Source organism: Aythya fuligula, chromosome 6 (genome assembly GCF_009819795.1).
Source record: "Aythya fuligula isolate bAytFul2 chromosome 6, bAytFul2.pri, whole genome shotgun sequence".
NCBI classification, from domain to species: domain Eukaryota; kingdom Metazoa; phylum Chordata; class Aves; order Anseriformes; family Anatidae; genus Aythya; species Aythya fuligula.
Genome location: NC_045564.1, coordinates 31612948 through 31635111, shown reverse-complemented (window position 1 = coordinate 31635111; position 22164 = coordinate 31612948). Strand labels below are relative to the sequence as shown.

Genomic DNA, 22164 nt, shown 5'->3' with positions numbered 1-22164 from the left:
GACTTTGCTCGATGGTGAAACGGAAGAGAAGACTAGGAACAAGCTTGCTGAATCCAATTTTCCCTCAAACATGAGTTAAGCTGGAGTGGGTGGGATTTTACTCATGTGAAACTGCCTGAAATCCGTGTGGAAGCTTAGGCTACCATTCAACCACAAATAACCAGCGCTGGGTAATCAATCTGCTCGGTGAGTGATTTGATCAGGTGCTGATCTGGGCTGGGCTCTGGAGGTGGATGGGAAAACCTGAATAACTGCAGCTTCCTGAAAGGGACGGAGGAAAAGACTGCTGCTTTCCCTGTGCTGCCAAAATAAATAAATCAAATCAGCTGATTGTGAAAACTTGGCATTTCCCTCATGCCGATTTCCTTTTGTTCAGTGAAAAGAAGTGGTGTTTGGAGACTTTACTGTAAGCCTTACGCAAATTAAAACCCCTCCGTTTCATTGGCAGCTTGAGCAGTGCTTGGAGAACATTGCTCACGGTTGTCATTTGAGACTAAACAGGGAAGTTTGAAGTTCCTCTGTCCTTGAATCATTCTGGTTACAGAAAGTGTTGGCTTGTAGAAGAGCCTATCTGCCCCAGAATCAATCCATATTTTACTTTTTGTATTAACTGGTCTTGTAACAGGTGCTTTTTGGTCCCACAAATGCCTCATTTGGTGCTGACAGTTGTTTTTCAAAGCAATGCTGAACACTGAGTGGTATCTTTTACTTTGCTGTAGGAAAATGAGGCTGTTACACCCATGCCCTTGTGCCTGACCTTGCTGAGGTAGTCCTCTAGTGTCATCTTGGTTGCTTGAGCTTTTGTGAATGGCCGTCCATTCTCTATTTGGATGTCCAAAAGCTAAAGGATTATTCTGATAAAGAGCAAGGGCTTGAAGGGATAGGAAGTGAGAGGTATAAAATTAAATTAGGACGGAATTCTTCATTGCCCCATACCTCATCCAAAGTGTGTGTGTGAAGTCAGAAGAAAAGCTTTGTGATTTAGGAAGTGCCTTCATCAGGTGCAAGGCAATGAAGGATGGTGCCCCAAACGTGCAATTCCTGTGTTTTCATGCTGTGGCCAAGAACTCACTGATCCTTTTGCAAGACAGTTCAAAGACCTTATCACTGCTAGTGAAACCAGCGGGTTTAGAGCTGCTGTTTTGTCTGTGTAAATGGGCACGTTCAGGTGACTATGATTTAAAAAACCTTCACCATATTATTTGACATAAGGTTTTGGCTTCCTCCATGAAGTTTTGTGAAGCTGCAGGTCTTTTTGGTAACTCTCTTCACAGCTTACGGGACCAGAACTGCTGGCTCTATTTGAGGAAGCAGGATACTTGGATTTGCTGTCAGGTTTGGACACCTTTACTAAAATCCGCAGACACTACACAACACAGATATTGTTCTGCTTTTACACGGCTACAGAGTTCTGTGAGGGGACCAAATCCAGAGTTGATTTGTGTTTCTAAACCTCACTACCTACACTGATCCAGACTCTGAAGAGGCAGGATGTCTCTGCTATCATAAAGCCCAGAAAATCTGTGTTCCTTCATATGTAAAAGAAGAACAAAAGCATTGACATTTATGATAGCAGATAGGGGAGCAACAGAGAAGTACTGGTATGGAGAGCTGCTAGTCAGCACCACCAGAGGCAGAATCCATCAGTTTTCTGTGTATTAGTGCTGCTAGCTCAGCTTTCACGGTGATTTTTAAGGCCACATTTGTCCTAGCAAACCAGCAATATCATTTAAATACTACCGTCTAAACTCTGTCATGGTAGCCCATTTTCTAAAGTCACCAAATTTTATTTCTTTACCCACAATATAATTATACCAAAACATACATATAGTTAAGAAAAAGAAACACCTTTATAGAAATGTCGATAGTGCTTTGAAATCCGCCGTCGCCCCGGCGCTTTGTCAGACGTGGCTAGAGGTCTCCCCGCTCGAATACTCCCCTGTTGCACTGGGCAGAACAAACTTCACATATCTCCCCTTCTCCCAGCCCCTCCTGATTCGCACGAGTCTGTGGTGGATGCAGGGCAGGCTGAAGACAACCTTTGCTAGGATCACAGTACATGGGACGAGCAGCGTGAGGGTGTAGGTGGGAGGCAGGTAGAATTTGTACTGGTTCTCGTCAAAGGCCCTCGACCATCCGTACGTGAGGGTGTGCAGAGTGCTGATTAGCAGGGCAACAAATCCAAGGGTGGACTAAAAGGAAGAGAAACACACACGGGTTAGCAGAGGACCTGGTATTTTCACCTGTAGGGGTACACAGTCCGGAGAAAGCAATGAGGATTCCCGTCCTTTTTTTTTTTTTTTTTTGCTAGAATAAAATGTGACTGGAAATCTTTCATGGGTAGCGTGCCAGCCTGTGTTTTTCTTTTTCTCATCAGAGGTTAAGTGTGATACTAGTTCAGCAGGAGTGTCCTGGAAAATGCTGCTGACCCAGCCGAGGGGTGAGCCCTAGCCCCAGTACCCACTGAGCCCGTAACTGTGGGGAGCTCACAAATGCACTGGCTCTGCCATGGCTGGCAATGGCCAGGGGCTGCTGGCCAGCCAGGGAAAGCACACACCTTTTGCACAGCATCGCAGCTACCCAGCAGCAGTTGGCACTGTCAGAAGTCGGTGAAGCCTAGCAGAGATCTGCAGGTAACTGCTGGCACCTACAGGAAAACTGCAGCGTGCTGAGGTTGAGCTAGAAACTGAAGTGCTCCCGTCTCAGGTGAGCAACAGCCCTGATGGGTTTCCTTCTCTGTTCTAGAGATGTGTGTTGGTTCGTGAGCTGAACCCTGAGGCTATGTGATGGACTAAACCCTTGGAACTAGGAGCCAAGAGCCCTTTATCCACTGAAGGAGGCAGCAAGGACTCAGCCCCTTGAACTTGCTCTGTTTTCAGCTGAGGTTTTGGCTTCTGAGCATCCACAGAGACAACATTTTGCCTGAATATTGCCAGCTGGCAATCACCACTGGTCCCCTCAGTTATTTCTCGTCTGATCCGAGCTGAGCTCCAGCTGCCAGGGTCCCCCCAGCCACACACCTCTGCCACCTCCCCAGGGCCGCTGGCTGTGCTTTCAAAGAAAAATATGCATCCAAAATTGTGGTGCACAAATGTGTGTGTCTGCTGCCCAGCTTTGACTGTCTGGTCTCAGCCTGTGTAACAACCAACCTTCAAGATGCCCAGATAGGAAAAATTTCACCACACGCTGTTGATGTCCCCAGCTTAGGGAAGGAAGCCTTTAGAAGTTGAAATCCCTGGCTTGCTGCAATCAGAGATGAGCAAGAAACGCTGTCTCCCTGCAGGTATGTCCAGGAAAGAACGCACAGCAGGGAGAGCAGAGATCGGGGCAAACAGGAGGAAGGACCTGTCACATTCTCTTGAAAAAAAAAAAAGAATCTCAGCTGGAAAATGTCTCCTTTCAAAACATCCCTTCCTGTTTGTGGTCACTGACAAACAGTTTTAAAACCCAGATAACTTTTTAAAGTGCACCGTGCTGCTAACAACAAGCTAGATCAAGTCTCTTCCACCTTTTGCAGCAAATTATTTCGGCAGCTGAGAGAACTGGGTGGGCAGGGAAAGGAGAGCTCTAAAATGTGCCCCATATCAATGTACTTTACTTTTACAGCACCTATCAGGCCGTCATGTGGGTGCCTGTAAGCCTAGCCAAGATGTCACCCTCCCAGCACCCTGCCAAGTTAGGGAGCTCTTCTCTCCGTGCCACAGCTGAGCGCTGCTCAAGGTCGTCCCCGGAGCCAGCAGCAGCCCTGTGAGCTTAACCTTGTCCTGTGGGCATCCCCACCCTGTCTTCCAGGCTGCCTTCTTCCCCAAAGCCACATCTAAGTCCTAAACCCAAGTAACAACAGGCAGCAAACCCGAACAGGGTCAAGATTTGTTTCACTGGGAAAATGAAGGTGTTTGCTGGAACGTGTCACGATTGCAGCTGAAAGAGGTAACGCTCCTAACAGTGGGAACCGACCCGTGGCTCATCCATCATTTATTGACTCTTAGCTTCCCTCCAGCAGGCAGAACATCCCTGGGTGGAAAGAGGCTGGAAGTAGCAGCGTGAGACTAATCTGGCAGAGCACAGATGTAAAACGGGGCAGGGAGAGAGGTGACAGTGCAGTCTGAAGGCAGCAGGTGCTTTCTGCACCGGGCAGCACGGGTGGCCTTTGGGGTCAGTCCGTCCGGGGCTCCGTGTGCAGCAGAGCTGCAGATAATTAGTTTGGTCCTCTGCAGTTTCTCTTTCAACTGCTGCTGGCAGCAGGGAAGAGCAGAAGTGGAAATTAGTATGATGAGAGGCACCACACCATCACAGCTGCGTGGTGACCCAGCCTCGTGTGCAGGCGGCGGGTCACGTGGAGCAAAAAAGCTAATTGGTAAGAAATTGGGGGAAGTGGGTGGCAGCAGGACACGGGGCTGGCAGCTGGACACGGGGCTGGCAGCTCTGCAGAGCACACCGGCCCCACAGCTGCAGCCACCCAGCAGGCTGTCACAGGGCAGGGCTCGAGCTGCAGGCACGTGAGAAGACAAAAAAGTTTTGCAGATTGCAGCTCTGAGCCCCATGCTGGGGCTGATTTGTCCACATGCCTTGCCCTGACACAGCCAGAGTTTGGAAGCTCTGGTCTTGTTTGTCTTCTCCACGTAGCTCCTGGCTGTGAAACTTTAATGTTTTAAACAGGGATTTTTGCACTGTCACAGCGTGGGGAATATGGGGCCGCCTGCCAGGGAAGGTGTTAAAGCCCTCAGAGTGATGGCTGTATGAGGATGGCATCTTCCTAATGCAGGCTTGGCATGCATTTTCTGTTCTGTATTGATTTTCTCTCTCCTCCATCTCCTCAGTGTCCGGAAGGCTCCCTGCAATGCATCAGCAGAGGTGACTCTGTCACACGTGGCTCATTTAGAAATGAGTGCAGCATCCGAAGCAAAAGACCCCTTCCTGACCCAAATACGCTTCTGATTTCTGCTGCCATTAGTCCTAAAAAGTCATTAGCTGTGTGGAAGTTGGCTCTGGCTCTGGTTTCATTGACAGGAACGCCAGAAAGGGTCCGATGACAGATTCTTTGTATCCTGCAATCAGGAGCTAAGCAAGAAACCAGGTCAATTCAACCTTCAGATTTCAGGAGGACTTTTCAGGGTGGGGAGGTAAAGGCAATCATACATGTTTTACTTCTGCGCCAATTAGACTGGATTCGTAAATCACTGGGGAACATTAAAAATGTCTCCTATAAGTTGAATTGCATACGAATCATTCCTGTTACCTAGTTACTCCCTTTTCTATGGGAAGCCACGATGCCTCTGATGCACTGTAATAGGGTCACATGCTGGCTGTCCTGAGCAGCACCCCTATCTCCAATTCATTTACTTGAGAAAAGTATCACCAACTTATGGAAGAAAAAAAATAATAAAGTATTTCTAATTAAAAACAAAAACAAACGAGCTGGAAGCTAACATGCTAGGAGACCTGTATTCCCTTTCAGGCACAATGCCACCCATGCATCTCCTGCATGTCCTCAGCTGGGGGCTTGTGTAGCGCTGCCATGCCTCATCCCGCACCTACAGAAAGAGCTCTGAGTGGTATTTCCATGTCCTAAGCCAGGCAGCCACTACGTGGGGCAGCCAAGAGCTATTTTGGAGCCCAGTGTCACGTATTTGTCTGGTGCCACTGCTGACATATCGTTAGAGAGAGCTGGGAAGGGATCACAGAGGGCAGAGATGTGACAGTTGTGTGAGGTGCACGGGTAGGAGACAATGTACGTGTTACATGACACAGTGCCAGCACCACCAGGAGAGCTGCCTGGGGAGCCAGAGGGAGATGCAGGAAGCTTCAAAAGCTCACTCCAGCCTGCAAGGAAGTTTTTCCCTTCGTTTGGGATTCCTGGTATGAGATGCCTAAGCCAGGACAGGAATTTATCCACTGTCTCGGCGGCTGCAGCCCTCCCCTGAGATGTGATGGTGAGCGTTAATATGCTCCCGTTGTCCGGTCTGAAAGAGATATTTAAAGCCAGATCTCTATTCTCCCCGAGGGACAATCTCCTGGGGTCGAGCTCTCCAGGTGAGGCTCTTCTACGCAGTGTAAATAATTACTCACCAGCCCACAGCAAGATAGGAGGAAAAAAAAAATGCACCAAAAAAAAACACCCACAAAAAACCCTAACTGACTTGCTAGCTTGGAGATCAGGGCACTTGTGGGAGAGCAAGCTTCAAACTCCTGCTCTAATGAATATTGAATTATTTATGTGCAGCTGAAGAGCTTCAGCAGGGGAGAATGAGTGACAGATTTGCACCTCCGCATGCCCTAACCCTGCATCCCCTAATCCCTGGGCGTGCACTGGTGCCACGGGTAGAGAGGCTCCGCAGGGGAGGTGTTGGGGGATGTGTCCCATGGGGTTTGTGTGTGCTGGGTGCCACGCTGGTCACTGCAGCATCACCCGAAACGTGGAGCAGGCTAAGTAGCGGCAGTGTAGGAGGAACAATTAATCACGGGATTTAGGCCTCTGAATTTGGTGAATTTGGTCTCAAGTGCAGAGGGTATTAGAAGTTTTATTTCCTGCTATCCCTGTTAGCCTGAAGCCTGGCTCCACGTGTGTCCCTGTGCTGGGAGCTTTGGGGAATGTCCCACACAGGGTACTCAGGTCACTCTGGTGATCTGGACATCTCTGCAAGTGGGAAGAAGGTTCCTAAACCACTGAGAAAATCTGGAGAAAGAAGGACTACCCTTATAGCCCTAATTCACATTTTAGAAGACGGGGACTTTTCACTGATCACTCGGATCTGTGTCCTGCACCAGCTGTCTCCCTGGCTTGTTATCTGCCTGCAAACTCCCCGCAGCACCTCCAGCCTGCTGGGCATGGCTGACACACGGCCAGCTCCCGGGGGACCTTGAGCACAGAAGGGAATAACCCTGCCTTCTCTAAACTGCCCCGAGGCTTTCTGCCTTTCTACTTTGTGTGACTTCAGGGGTGTTTTAGCTGTGAACCTGTGAACAGCAGCGCTCCTCGGGGGCACAGAGTGAGGGGGAAAGGAGCCTCAAGGACTCTGCATGGGGACATCCCACAGGCAAAGTCCAGGCTGGTTTTGCTCAGGATCTCTGGCTAATGCTGCTAGAAGCAGGGTGAGGAAGAATTTCAGCCAGCACATTAAAGACTCGCTCTTGCAAAGCTCACCACTAAGCGCCACGTGGACGCACACGATGGGTTACATTTTCCCTTCCCTTGACACAGCAGCAGACGGCACGCATCCTGCGTGACAGCGGGGTGGTCTCCAGGACACACCACATCCCGCTGCCCCGAGGTGTCTGCCGGGCTCACATCCCGACCAGGGATGTGTGGAGTGGCAGAGGTGGCCACGTGTGGGGATAGCAGGCCGACCCCTGCCCTCTGTGGTGTGTGAGGGCCTGACCCTGGCTGCAGAATCACTTGGTGACATTGGCAAATGTCAACTTTACCTGGATGAAACTGAATTCCCTCCAGTTGAGAGAGTTTGCGATGGATGGAAGTGAAGTGATGGCAAGTAACGACAGCAAGCCCAGGGCAATTATTCCAACAGAGATATAAATCTCCATCCTCCAGACTTCCTCCTCTACCCAGATATTCATCTTCTTCTCCACAGCCTGGCATGACAATGAAGTTTCGTTAAAATGGAGCGCTTAGGAATAGAGGAATTGATTTTTATCTGTATTCGTTTGGGTTCTGGAAGCAGATTCCCTGGATGAACGCTGGTTCCTAGACCCACCTCCGGTGCTACTGGCCTCTGCCTTTTGGGAGGTGTGAAAATGCTCTTTTATCCCCCTGCTGCTTGTCCCAGCTAGGTCAGATTTGAAGCCTGCTGGGAAGAACTGCTGGATGATCACAGCTCCCACAGCCTGTAACCACAGCAGCAAGCCCCAAAGTTGCATTTGGAAAGGTAATTGGAATAAGAACTCAGTTTAAAGCCATGAAAACAAATACAGATGCTTGAATATGCAGCAGTCTCCTAATAACCTTCATTTTAAGTGCATTTTGGGGGGGGAAATTGTTCATGCTAATGGAAAGGAAGATGGGCTTTATGCTGCATGGCAGAGAACAACATTTAGAACCATCCTCTTTAGCCCATTAAATGGGTTTAATTTACTAAACAAAGATGTTGCTAGAAAACAGGAGGTAGAAGGGAAATGAACAGAGGATGCTTGCCCGAGATTAATGTGCAACTGGCAATCGAGAAGGGCCTGTGCCAGGCTGGAACTGGGAGGCTGGGGGTGTCATCTGATGGATATTTTGAGCAGGCACTGCTGCCAAAACCAGCCACCCTGCTCCTAGCTGCCTCCACAGCCCCTTCCCTCCTCTGTGCTGGGATAAGCGTTTGGGTGGCCGCAGTGAGGAACGCTTGGAAAATATCCCAGCACAGAAAGGAGACTGGGTTGGGGGCAGTTCCTCGATCTGGTTCACCTCTCAGCTGCACAAAGCTTCTTCTGCCATCCCAGGAGAAGCAGGGAGGAGCAGCAAGAAGCCAGGGGCAGAGGAAGGGCAGTCACACTGATCCATGGCACTGCCAGGCTCCAGAGCTGGCTGGATTGCCTGAAGGTTGGCAATCCCATGCTGGATAAACACTGCCGAGAGCCTCCACAAGGCAATAAAGTACTTTTACATTTCCTCATTCCCTTAGACTATGACCAGCTCTTCACCAATATTTTGTTATGCTCCTGGAGGCACATTGTAATGAGGACACACCTCCTACATAAACAAATCCTCAGGGTTATGGCTTGGTCTCTCCAGCAGGCATCTGCTGTGACCGTCAGTGCGAGCAAACAGGGATTCCCCTGGACATCTAATCTCAGGCAAGCCAGGTGCTAGGCAATGCTCGATTCAAAGGCTTCTTTATGCTCCTCTGGCACACTGGCATGAGGGATTTTGATCCTAAACCTGGCTGCAAACACCTGGACAACATCCCGCTAGTGTGCCTGGTCCTTAGTGTGGACGGATGGGTGTGTGCCTCGTGGACGGCGTGCCGCAGCGGGGCACAGTTACCTCGTGAGAGAAGTGCTCACAGAGATAACAGCTCCTTCCCCCACGTGCTTTGGAAAGTGAGTGCAAAGGCCGAGATAGGAAACCTGCTAACCGACATCTGGAGGTGTGCAGAAGATTACTAGGGGTGCTGACACCTGGAGGGTGCCAACGTTACCTGCTTGACGGCCGTCTCGATTAACTGGTAGCGGTGGGAGCGGCGCATGGGCAGACACAGGCTGTACACGGCGTGCAGGGCAGCGCAGAAGAAGCTGAGGAGGCCGATCTGCTTTCTGTGCTGGAGCCACTGGTCGAGCCAATCCGGGAAACGCCGGTACTTGGTGCCATAGTAGAGCTGCAAGCAGGCTGCCAGCACGCCAGGCAGGTAGACGAGGGACAGCATGACGTAGGCCACGCAGGGCAGCGTGGTGTTGACCACCTCGATGGGTATCTTGTAGAACTTGTTCTTTTGCTCCCTGATGTACGGGTGGATGACCTGCCGCACCAGGTTGTACGTGAAGAAGCAAAGAAAGAGCCCCAGAGACAAAAAGATGGGGATTTTCCAGGCTGGCAGGAGGCGCAGGGGAATGTTCTCGATCTCACAGGCTGAGGACATGCAGCCCATGTCCACGGGGGTGAATCCCATGACCTGAGCAATCTCTGCAATGGTGCGCTTGGCTTCTTGGTTATTTGAGCAGATCAGGACCTGCAACAAACGGAAGGATACACACAGGGCAAAGAGAGATCAGGCTGCAGGAACGAGTGTGGCGGGAGGGCTGCTATGCTAAAGGAAGCCCGTGTTATCACCAAGCATCTTGCTTCTTGGCAGGCTTTCTGATGGGGATTTACTGTGGCTGCCAAGGACCTCTCTCCTGGACGGGTTTCCTTTCATGTGTGCACCACCAGTTTGTTTTACTGTCTGTGTTTAGATAAGCAGACAAATAAATAGTACTTTTCACTTACACAGAGACTTCAAAGACTACAAAGCAAGGAGTAAGTGGGGTATTTCATTTCTGAGCAAAGAAATGCAGAACCTGCGGGAGCCTCAGGCCATTTACTGTTGAAGTCAGGCCTCAGCTGCTGAAATACTGTGGATTTAGCCCTTGCCAGGAGAAAACAATACCTGCTTATTACCATCCCTGGCACCTGACTGCAGCGTCCATGCAGAAACCACGTTAAAGCCCTTGACCACAGTGCAGGCTGGGAACAGGGAGGCCAGGTACTCGGCGTTGGACTCTTTGTGGTGGTTGATTTCAGTGTTGTTACTGACATCCACCAGGATCTTGCCCACCAGCACGTCGGCCAGGTCACAGAGCGTGGAGTAATGTTCCCTGAAAACCGCCACGAAAATGACATCCGTCTTCTTCACCGCCTCAGCCTGGAAGGTGACTTCTGCCGCAGAAGGGAAGAGGCCGGCTTTGCGCTTGGGGTTGCGGCTGCCGACCACCACCTTGAAGCCGGAGCACACCAGGCGGATGGCCAGCGACCGTGCAAAGTCCCCGCTCCCCAGCACCCCGATGGTGCGGCCGGCTGCGGGCGCCGTGGGGTCACCCTCCGCGCTCCGGTGGCCAAGGAGGGGTTTGGCCATGTCTCCTCCGGACATCCTGGGGAGAAGAACAAGGGGAAATGCAAGTTCACTGTGAAGCTCTTGCAGATGCCCAGACCACAGCTGTGTTCAAGGGGAAAATGTAGTTATGCCGCATGAATAGAAGTGCATGAGGTCTTGGGCAAGGAAGGAAATCCCTGATACAGCTCTGGGTCCCAGTAGCCCAGGACCCATCTGCTAAACCTGCCAGCATGTGTGCAGTAATGTCCAGCCACCGTTGGAGGGGGACAAGACACCGCACGGAGATGGTTTTAGGAACGAGTTTCCCTGGTTTGAGTGATCAAACACCTGCTGGCTGCACTCATTTGTCCTTTGTGGTTCTTCACCTCGCACTACAAAGCCAGAGCAATCCTAACAGCCACCAGCAATGGCAGCTCTTGGAACCCCAAGGAACCAGGGGAGATCTTCTTGAAAGCCCTGGAGTCCAGGGGGATCTCAAAACCCACATCTGGGAGTGGCAAGGGGTGCTTTTGATTTGTGGGAGCAGAATCAAGGCAAGGAGTTTGAGGTGAAATGAAAGCATCCTAGAAGTGGTAAATGAAGAGAGTTGCAGCCTTTGCCTGTTCCAATATTTGGGTCTGTTTGCTTCATCTCTTCAATGAATAATGAGAACTTACTCATGACATTTAAAACAATATATTAAAATATGATGAGATTTGCTCATGAAAGATCTTGATGAGCTTTACAAACATTAATGAATTTTGCCCTGTTACACTCTGCTCTCCGTAACAGATTAGATATTGAGACCATGAAGGGGCTTTAAGCAGATCAATGAACTCAACAGCAGCAAGCCAGCCAAGCCTGGAGGTCAGGAGAAGCTCAATCAGGGAACTGCCAGGCTGTTCACGGGACGTGTCACCTACAAAAATCTGCCTTCATGCTTCAAGAATGGCAAATAGCAAATGTGGCACCATACTTTTAAAGTGCTCAGGAGATGGCCTGGAGAACTTACGTACCAGGACACATGGCTTTGCTATTGGGCATGCTGGTAGAAATAATAATAATGAGCAGAATTAACAGCCTCATGAAATACTGGGAAAGAGACAGTTGGTTTTGGCAGAGTACAGTCTGGCCTTACAGCTGATGCAGGTCTTTGAAAGTGAAGGTGACCACTCGGACAGGGTGACCTAGTCACTAGGCTTTGTTTTTCATAGGCTTTTGCAAATGTTCTTTATGTTTAAAAATGCTCTAAAAATGTTTGAAAATGCTCTTCTGGGATTGAAGCAATATTGGTACAAAGAGGAAGGGTGCTCCTGCATGAATAGTTACCAATGGGAAACAAAGGGTAAGAATAAATAAATAATTTTCATAATGGGAATGGGTTGTCAAAGGATATCCCCAAGGATCTGTGTTGTTCAACATGCTCATAAGTGAGCTGGGAAAGGGATTGAATACTGAGAAGATGGAGTTTATGGGTGATAATTGTTTAGTACAGTCAATCTTTATTATGAGAAATGTGCAGAAGGATCTCCTCATTCAAAGTGCTTGAGCACCAAAATTGACTGCTGGCACATGCCAAGTGCAGCATATGGGCATATAAAAAGCCCTATCAGTATGCTTTAATGAGCTGTAAATTTGTTAAAAACACTCAGGAAAAAAAAAAAAAAAAAAAAGATCTGAGAGCCACAGTTCTTTGCAGGTACCAGCTCAGGGCTCCCTGATAGTCACACTGCAAACACAGCCTGAGTTACCAGGCAGGGAGATTTCTGATACAACAGCCACTGCCATCTCTGGTCTCTCAGCCCCGTCCGTCATGGAAAGCCTACAAACACCTTCAGAAGATGGACCTTAAAAATTATAATTCACTATTCTCTGTCTGCTCTCCTTTTCTCTCACCAAGAGTCAGAAGATACATGTATGTGGAAGAAGTGCTCTTGGAAGATAAACAAGTGCCAAGAAAAGACAAGCTTTCTTCCCCTTTAAGAACACCTCTTCTCTGCTTTCTACATATCACGTAGACTTCCTCTCATGGGCTGGATGAGTAAGAGAGAATTATTCATATTTCACTCTGAAGGTTTCTGCTTCTGTTCCAGACCCATGGAAGGATTTGTACGCCTGAAGGCTGACTTGGTTATGCAGGTCAGGTCAGGCGGGTTAATCAAGGCTGCTACCTACGCACACTCACCTGCATTAGGTATAGCCTGTATGTATCACAGTCACTGCAAAACAACAAAAAAAACAACTATACCACTGTATAAGCCCATACACCGAACAGCACACTGCAGTTCTGCTCACTCCACTGCAAAGACGAGGGAATAAAATTAGAAAAGGCCCATAGGGAATGAGTGAGAGAGGAGACAGGGCCTGCCAACTGCAAAAAGAAACAGGTAGGTGAGGATGGAGAAGAGACCACCCAGAACTTCTCCAAGTGAAGAACAACCTCATGGTAGGAGCTCAGGTCAATGCCAACCCTTGTGCCCTGATCCTGAGAAGGCTTGAGAGCAACATAGCAAGGCCAGTCCTCTTCATCCGCAACCAACCAGGCCACAAAACCACACAGTAAATACGCCAGCTCTGTTTCAAAAGATTTTTTTCCCCTTTTTTATCGGGCACTTTATCAAAAGTTCACTGCTTCTCTTTTAAGAAACTTTCTTGCTCCACCTAGATTTATTTGTGGCCAGCACTATTTGTTCTAGGGCCAGAGCTATTGTTTAGCTTAACAGGCTCTCCTGCCTACGCAACCCCCTCCTTTCCAACAACCTGTGTGCACAAACTGTTACCCTGCAATAGAGACACATCTCTGGCTCCCGGCCACGGGGAGAGGAATCAATGTTCAGGGTAACAGAGCAGGTGATTATGAAATGGGTCTGCAGGGATGTGGATCCTGCTGCAAGCAAGTCTTCTTGTGGTGTGTTTTGCCCGTCCTGTTACTGCCGCTGAAAATGCACTGCGGTGTTTGCAGTGCTGGGGGGTAAACAGCCTCGATGCCCCCTGTTATTTTGATTAAAAAGGCTGACAGAACCAAACAGCCTGTGAAGTCACCACAACAGTTAAAAAGCAAGGCTCCTCAGAACGTCTTTGGACTGGAGGTGTGGGTTTTTGTGCTGTTATTTCGGTCATATGCTGCCCGTCAGGTCTCTGGCGAGGGGTCTGTCCCTGCTTGGCGCCGGCGCTGTGCCACCACGAGCCATGGCCACCTCACGCCTTCTCGCCACAAGAGACTCTTGTGAGGGAGGGGGAGAAAATCTCTCTATGGCAGTAAACACATTTTGTTGAGAGAAATGCCGTGGTCTCTGGCTAACAGATGCTGGGAAATGGAGTTTGTGATTAGGTAACAGTTCTTTTGAACTTCTGTATCTCTGCAGAACACACAGACCCCATCTCTCCTGCCACCAGTCCCGCTTCTGCCGCCCCCTCAGCACCCTGCTTTGCCACCTGGCTCCTCTCCAGGTCGCCTGCCCCTCACCTTGGGCTCGGCCCTGTGAAGCCAGGGGTAAACGTGCTCACATTTACCTACAAACCCTGCCCGCAACGCTCCCTGCCAAGGCTGGCTCCTCACGGCCAGGCCAGCCCACCCAGGTTACTGTGGAGTCACCCGGGGGTGGAAGCCACAGGGGCCGGACACAGCTTTACTATACCGCAGCCTTGGATAAACCTCATTTATTGATCTTCCCCATCAAGGAAACTGCACCCCTGCTGAGTTACGGCGTGTGAAGTTCAAGGAGATCGGTGTCTTACCAAGAAAGCTGCGGGATGATTTAAAGCGCAGCCCAGTGGAAGTAAACTAGCTTCACTCCTAACCGGGAAGCAGTTCCGTAATTAAAATATCTAATACAAAGTAAAGCTGCCCTTCAGCTAGACTATTAATGACACCCTTATATCACTGCTTGGGGATGCTGCACCCAGATGCATTGTGCTTGTTACTGCTTGCAGTTCACCTATTGCATCTCAATGACTTCTATTATTTGCAGTACAATAGCGGTGACAGCAGTGAGCAAGATCAGGAGCTCCAGGCACCAAACCAAAACTGGATAGAAGGCAGCTCCTGCCCCAAAGAATGGGATCAGACAGACAAAAGCTGGGTGAAACGAAGCAGTCAAATCTCTGCTGCCCAGGTGGAGGGCAGGAGGGGCTCTTGCAGAAGAAAAGCGAGGATAACTCGATGTATTTTTCACTTGAGGTTTGGCAGAAGCTGTTAGCTTAGGCTCGGTGCCAGGAAACAAAGCTTTGCTGCCATGCAGCAGGGTTCTGCAGCAGGACGGCAGTTCTGGGCTGAGCAGGGCTGCAGGAGCCCCTCCAGGTGTGGCTGCACTCCCAGCAACGTCAATCTGCACTCAGATAACACCCCACTGCTAATGGAAAGCTGGTGCTATCGTTATCCACCCTCCACAGACTGTGGTGACTGAGATAGCAATGATAGCAGGGCTCCAGCACATTTGCCTGGGAAGACCCTGATATCCTTGGCCACGTCTTTAACAACAAGACCATCTTTTCAGGACCCTTTCAGTTATTCTGGGCAGAGAACTATAGCCTCACTGGTTCCCATAATACATAGTCTGGTGGTGCTTGGCTTGTAAACCCTGGACCAGGATGTACCCATCATGGCAAGGCACAGGCTTTGCTTTACTTTTTAGAAAAACAAAAACAAATTGAGATCCATTTCACTGTCTTGGTATTAGCGTTTAGCAGATAAAAGTCAATCTAGTTTTACAATAGCTCTGATTAAAAACAAACAAACAAAAAACCAAACACAATATCTCAAAGATATCACTGAGTCAAACTGTGCCAAAGAACATGGCAGCAATCTCATAAGGAGCTCCATGTAATGGTGCTGTACAGCACAATGAAACTGGCTCCTGTTTGCATAAAGCCTCATCTCCGAGCTCAGCATCACGTACAGAGTCTTAGCAGGCAGCACCTTGGCTACAATAACCACTTCTGTGTCATCCCCTGAGGTCAGATTTTGTTTAGACTGACCACAACTGAGTCTTGAGTAGCTGTAGATTCAACCTGGTGCATGTCCTTACAGAACCTCATCAGGGCTTCAGTTTCAGCATTGTGGGTTATCTGAGATAAAGCACATGATTATTATCTACATACACTAATAAGCTTTGGGGTCAAGCAGCAGGAGGTAACAAGTGATATAGAAGAGCTCTTCCTTCATCAAGGCACTGATGAAAGGCACTTCCACACAAGGAATGTCCTGGTGTCTGCACCGTGATGGTCCCTGTGTGCCATGGAGCATGGTCCCATACGTACACACACGGCTGAGGGATGGCAGTGGTCTCTGCCCCCAGGTGATTCAGTCTGCAGACACGGACCTTTGTACCTCCCGGACTGACCACAAAACCACAACCCTGCAGCTCCTCTTTGCAGAGCCTGGCATTCTCTATGAAGTCGACACACCAAGAAGTCACAGCTGGATAGATTCATTCAGTGCCAGAAGTTTCTGTTCAGGTCTTGCTGTCCATAGAAATACCTACTTTTTGGCTACAGCTGCTTTGTTTCCAAGGAAAATAAAGCATTTAAGTCTCTCTCACACCCAGAAAGTCCCTACAAAGAGCACTGCCAGTACCATGTACCTGCTACGACTGGCACAGATTGAAGTAATAAAAGGGCTTATCCAAAGCTGGTTAACCCCAGCTCTGCTCACACTTCAGGATAACTCTTAGTCCTGTCCTGGCTGACTGGAAATAACACGTCTGCTCTGTGGGTGGCTTGCAGAAGAGGGAGGAAGAGGGGAAAACCAGGCTTGCTGCCTCTTTCCCTCTTACTCCTTTCAAAACAGACTGAGCTAGCTCCCCACCAGTGTAAACCAGGAACCAGCAAATGCAATTAACCAACGGTCTGTGTTGCTTCATTCAGAAAAGCAATGTTGCAAACCTCCGTGGGATGCCAGCCAGGCGGTAAGAATGAGGAAATGCCAGCAGCGGGGTCCCCCAGGTCCCCATTTGCCAGAGAGGGACATCCCGGGCAGGAACTGCTGGGTGCTGAGGCTGTCCCCGGCCATGCAGTGGGAACAGACCTGCTGTGGGCTCCCGGGGCTGCAGCATGCCCCTGCCACTACACCATGCTGTGCCTTCATCCCTCTCCGAACCCCTGGGCTGGTGTTTCAGATCAGTTGTTAAAACCACTTCCATAAGTTCACACAGAGCCCAGCTTTCTCCCCTCAGCGTCTCTTGATCCAGTGAATCAATCTCCCTCGCTGCTTCCTTTCTAACCCCCAAAGGTCACAGCATGTGATTCACCCCCTCCTTCTCTGTGGACACATTTTGCGCTTTGAGGATGAGTTTCATGTTTTCCTGGAGGAGCTGAATTTTCCATTTGAGCCCCCGAAAGGCAGTGGCGGGAGCACACGCCGCTTCCCCCACATGCCACATCTGCTCCTACCTCCCAGCACGCTGTTTGCTTTTGCACAACCACACGGCACCGCTGACTTGTGCTCTGTGATGCCCCTAACCCCGTCCCCGTCCTCATCCCCTGCCTGGCCAGTCCCTCACCCGCTGTCCGCACGGTCGGTCAGTCCAACCCCACGGGACACAGCTCGTGCCCTGCTTTTTTAGACCCTCCCTCCAGTTTGTCACAGCCTTAATTCTGAGCCTCTCCTCTCGAACGTTTCCTCTGGGTCACCCACAAAGCGGGCGCTGCCCCCCCCCTGCTCCATGCACCCTCTGGTTTAAACATTGATGAATATTGAGGATGTTGGTTTTTGAAGCCAAAGGTACGTCCCTGACCACAGGATGTTCTTTGCCATGTGCAGAACTCAAAAACATGTTTCAAAACAGGGGAAAGTGGAGGAGAGAGGGCTCCCAGAATTTTCCGCTGGAACGACTTAAGTCGGTTTTTCCCACGCAAGCTCAGACATTTTGGCCACGTTTTTCCTATAGAAATGCAACAGCCTGTTGGCACCTGGTGAGGTTAAATGGGCAGTGCTGACGCTGGGCAGAAAAATCACCCATTTGCAATATTGGCTGTGACTCGACTAAACCGGAAAACAAACTTTTGGCTGACTGTTTTTATCCAAACTACACACTTTTAAGCAGATACCACCAAGCTGTGTCACAGATATCCCCAAACTCTCCTCTCCCAAATTTGCCTCCAAAGAGCAGCTCACGTCTCCCGTGCTACAGGCATAGCACACACAACTTTATCTTGCTGATGTGTCCCTGAATAAGAAGGTTATTTCCCCAGCTTATCATCGAGGGACAGTTTACAGCAACGTTAAATTCTGTAGCGAAGTCCTGGGGGCTTCTATTGCTTTCTTTTGGGGTCTTAATTGCCTTGCTGCTCTTTCCAAGTTAACGACTATCTCTCAGTGATGCACCCGCTCCTGAGCTTTCCCCTTTCTGAAATGCAGAGAGAGCAGGTAAGTAGCCAAAATCATGGATGGCAAAATCTTTTGGGGTAGATCTAACGGCAGCCTGCAGCTAGGCCTGACTGGAGGAGGTGCTGCTACCTGAAACGAGCAGGGGAAAGTCTCTGCTCCTGCTCTGCTGCTGGTGGCCGCGAGCTCTGAGCCCAGCAGCCACCCCAGGGAGCTGGCAGACCCTGGCTGTTTGAAAACTCGTACTTCTTTCCAGGAAAGACGCAGAGGAATTGCGCTGCCTGCACATGCAAACATTTGGTTTGGCCATTGCCGCCTGTTAGAAGGGTCTCCAAGATCAGCACGCCCTCGCATCTCTGGCTCTGCCTCTTGCAGCGACTCAGAGGATGCACAGGGCCCTGTGGTGGAGAGGGTGGCGGGGAGGTGAAGCCCATAGCATGGGGTCAGCCCGGCTCCTGCAGACTCTGCTGTCACCTCCCAAAGCCCAGGCACAGCACGCGGTGAGCTCTGAAGCTCACAGGGTCTTGCTGGTCACTTTGGGGAGGTGAATTCCCCCGGTCCCTTTTCTTCAGGGACACTGAGCTGCTAACGTCTTGCTGTGAAGCAGTGGTGTATGTGTAGTTCTGGCCAGCTGTTATATGCTTCTGTCTATTTTTCTTCACTCTTTCAGGTGGGTGCTGAGACCACCAGGAAAGGAGGAATTGTTACTGTCTGAGGAACTGGAGGAAAAGCAAGAGAAGAGGATAGGTGGCTTCACTGGGAACTAACCACAGAAGGACAATGACTACAGTGATCATGCTGCCTTATGAACGCAGCCCTTGCTTTCCCAAACACAATGTACGTCCTTTGGGGTAGGTTCAAGGTATGTGATGGACATACCTGCTCTGCTGAGCAGCTGCGATGGGCAGGAGAGGTGTCTGGGGAGGAAACTCCTCTGGGTAAAACAGCACAAAATAATTCCATGGTAGGTTCTCCAGCATGAGGGAAGCATGGTGCAGGGGTGCACACCATGCACACAGGACCCCAGTGATGCAGCATGTGCTAGACGAGTGCATCCAGCAAATATTTCACCACTGAGCCATCAGCCATCCTGTGCTGCGCTGCACGCTGTGCTCGCAACAGCCGAGGGCCTGTGGCTGGCCAAGGGAGTTGGTGCTGTCTGGTTTTTAGGTTTTGTCCAGCTGGGATCCCTCTTTCATGGGTTTTAATGCATTTTTTTTTTAATGGGAGATCTACTGGAGCACTGTCTCCTGCACCCACCTTTCCAAGAACTTCCTCGCGGTAAGAAGTTCATTTACTTTAAGTAACCGAAGAGGTGCAGGTTGGTATCTGCTAGTGATGATCAGTGGGATCAGCATACTTCTCTGGTGGACACGTTATCTACAGACCCCCATTCCTTTAGCCTGAGGTCTGTGGGGAACTCTTAGGTCATTTTTCAGAGAGTACAGTGGTGTATTTATACAAACTAAACTGAAATGCATATGCAAGTGTTATCCCAATTGAGTCTTTAGATAAATGCAGCGAAAATCTGAGAACTTGGAAAAAATGGAAGGAGTTTTTGTCTGAACTCCTTAAACCCTAGCCAAAATTTTCAAAAATGTTCAATTGATTGGGCACCAAAGTACCTAAGGGCTTTTGAAATAGGATGTAAGCACCCACATCACTGACATGCTTTCCAAACATTTTATCCTTTCATTTAAGCTACATTTCACTTAGATGCAGATGGGAAACAGCTTAATCCACTGCAAGGGAAGTGACCCTGTGAAGAAGCAGTAACTTAAAGCTTAGAAATAATTAGCACTTGTCTCCATTGTGAGGTTGGCAGGAGAGGTAATTCTAATCGGTGATGGTAAACGCCTAGATAACTAATTGGTGGGTTTTAATTCTTGTTACGTGACATCCCATTGCCACGGCTGCCCGTGCCTTTCACACCTCTCCGGAGAGCCGGCATGGCTGGCCTACTTCTTCCACCATCGGAAAAAATGTGTTTCCCATGAATCTAAAGCTGCTTCTATTTATGGGTGTAATGCTACAAGGTCGCAGTCAAAGCATAGTTCCTGACAATAAAAAGCAAAACAAACAAAAAGCAAAAATAAAACCCAAACCAAACAGAAATTATGCTTTCAAGAAGCATGTTTTCCCGAGGCACGCTGTGTTTTCTTTTTAAACAAAGACTTGTTGAGTCACCAACATTTTCTTCTCTACAATTATGGAGGAAATCAAATACGTGCAGTGAGTATCGGATCCTGTATTACCGTACATTTGTTTTATAGCAAATGAGATTTTAAGAGAGGAGAAATCTTAAGCCTGATGTAGTATTTAAATCTTGTTAGCCCTCCATCTCCTCAGCCCGCAGGATAATGATACTGTAGACGATGGCCTTCCTCTCTTGCCATCTCAGTTTTGATTTCTCTCCATGGGAGACATTTTCCAATGCACCAGTTTTATCTAGAGCACATGGACGGCAGTGACCTGGGGTTCTTGGTGCACGTCCATCCTCTGCCCGGCTCTGCAGGGTGCAGGCCTCCAGGCTCTCCCCAAAACGGGGATGTCACAACCTCGTGCTGTCTCAGCAAGGGTCACCGTGCAGGGACAGTCCCATGCCGGGTCACCTTGCCTATGGGACAGTCCTATTTGAATGCTGCCTCCCCAGCTCATTCACAGCTTTCGCCCTTCAGCACTCTGACACGGGGCAAATGCCAAAGCCACCTCACGGAGCATCCAACCCTGCTGCCTTTTAGGAACCCTACACAAGTAAGGCAGCTTGGCAGCCGCTCCCCGCTCACCCACTGGGGACTGAGATTTATTTATTTTTAATATCTCAGTTCCTGATTTCTCCCGAGCTGGAAGAAGTCCTTACCCTCCCCAAAAAGCTGCTGATGAGAAAGTGAAAGCCAAGCGCGCCCTGCTCCGAGGGAGAAGCGCCGCATCCCACTGCTGGGCATCCACCTGCAGCTCCCTGCCCCACACCCAGATAACCCCGGCTCTCGGGTGGGCTCCGAGCACACCCCAAACCTCCGTGCTCGGAGCTGTCCCCGCAGGCTCCCAGCTCGCAGCGTTTCCCGTTGCAACCCGGGCAGAGCGCTCCGTAATCACGGCCCTGCACAGCCACGGGGCAGCGCGCCCCGCTCCTGCAAAACCCAAACCTCAGCCCCTCCGCAACGCCCTGCGGGTGAATCCCAGCCCCGGCATCTGGGGATCCCAGCCTCGGGTTGAGGGGGTTTCATCCCCGGGATCGGGGGGGTCCCAGCGTGGGGCTGGGGGCTCGCAGCGCCGGGGGTGCCGCTGACCCCCTGCGGGCAGAGCCGCGCCCGGCCCCGGGGCCGCGGGTTCGATCCCCGCCGCCTCCTCCTCTTCCTCCTCCTCCTCCTCCTGCTGCTCCCCGTACTCACCTCTGCGCCGGGCCGGGCAGCAGGAGGGCGAACGGAGCCGTCCGGGGGCTGCGAGGGAGGCGCTCTGATGTCAGGTCGCCAGCTCCGCCCTCCCTGCCCATGTGCCCGGCTCGGCACGGCTCGGCTGGGCACGGCACGGCACGGCACGGCTCCCCCCCGGCCGCCCCTATATGGGGGCAGGAGGCCGGGCACGGCTCGGCTCCCCGCTATAGGGGCGCGTTTTGGAGGCGCCTTCGTTTGGCCCGGAGGGTGCGGCTCGGCGCTATCGGGGGCCGTGCACTTGTCCCTACAGCCTGTGCCGGCGGGTAGATAATGGGGAGAGGGAGCCCCGTCCTTGTGCAGCCGCCCCAAGGCTCGGCACGGCCCTGCTCCCTTCCCAGCGATGGCCCTACAAATAAAACCGCAGCGCCAGGTATTCACTAACAGTCTCCCCAAAACCGCTCTCTCTCTGCTCAGCTGCCTCACCTGCCCCTTCCCTCAGAGGCTTTGCGAAGTTTTCCCAAAAGCATCTTTGGGCACAGCTTTCTGCAGCTGCTCCTCTTGAGGCTTCCTGAGCCGTTCCCAGAGGCCGGTGTGATTCCTGCCCGTGGCTTCCTGAAACAACCCATTGTGCCGCCAGCAGCAAGGAGGCTGGCGTGGCCTGACGGGGTGTCCCGTGCACTTTTATTGCTGCGCCACGGCCTGGCGTGGAGGCAGAAAGAAAGAAATCATTGAGCACCGCCAAGCTTTATGGACCTTGCTGCCTGCCCTCCTGCATCAGGCATTTTTTTCCCCCCTTTTTCTGCCCTTTTAGTTTATTACAGACCCCTCAGCCATTGCCTGTTTTTCCCTTGGTCAAGGAGATTTAATTCCACACAGTTCCCTATTTAGGTTTCAGGTCTCTGTGGGTCGTGTGGGGCTCGCTGTGCATCCCTGCCTGGCCTGCAGCAAGCCTTCTGCATTG

The 22164-nt window shown here is 50.6% G+C and overlaps 1 protein-coding gene across 2 annotated transcripts; it reads right to left on the bottom strand.

The window, feature by feature from the left end:
* STEAP3 (STEAP3 metalloreductase) lies at nt 1-21778 on the bottom strand. Of its 2 annotated transcripts, XM_032190260.1 has the most exons (5): nt 21687-21778; nt 10083-10563; nt 9138-9665; nt 7426-7590; nt 1-2192 (listed from the first exon to the last, which is right to left on the bottom strand). In XM_032190260.1, exons 1-5 carry the CDS (start codon nt 21728-21730, stop codon nt 1902-1904), a joined length of 1509 nt encoding a protein of 502 aa, XP_032046151.1. In that variant the 5' UTR covers nt 21731-21778; the 3' UTR covers nt 1-1901. The 2 variants fall into 2 exon arrangements, with proteins under 2 accessions (XP_032046151.1, XP_032046152.1); XM_032190261.1 differs by lacking the exon at nt 7426-7590.
* Nucleotides 21779-22164: the final 386 nt, after the last annotated feature.

Excerpts from the sequence above, each read along its gene's own strand:
- STEAP3 (XM_032190260.1), bottom strand. The coding sequence starts at position 21,730 with ATGCTTTTGGGAAAACTTCGCAAAGCCTCTGAGGGAAGGGGCAG. Across the intron at positions 10,564-21,686 it reads GCCTCTGAGGGAAGGGGCAG|GATGTCCGGAGGAGACATGG; the intron begins GTGAGGCAGCTG and ends TCTTCTCCCCAG. Across the intron at positions 7,591-9,137 it reads TCGAGACGGCCGTCAAGCAG|GCTGTGGAGAAGAAGATGAA; the intron begins GTAACGTTGGCA and ends TTGTCATGCCAG.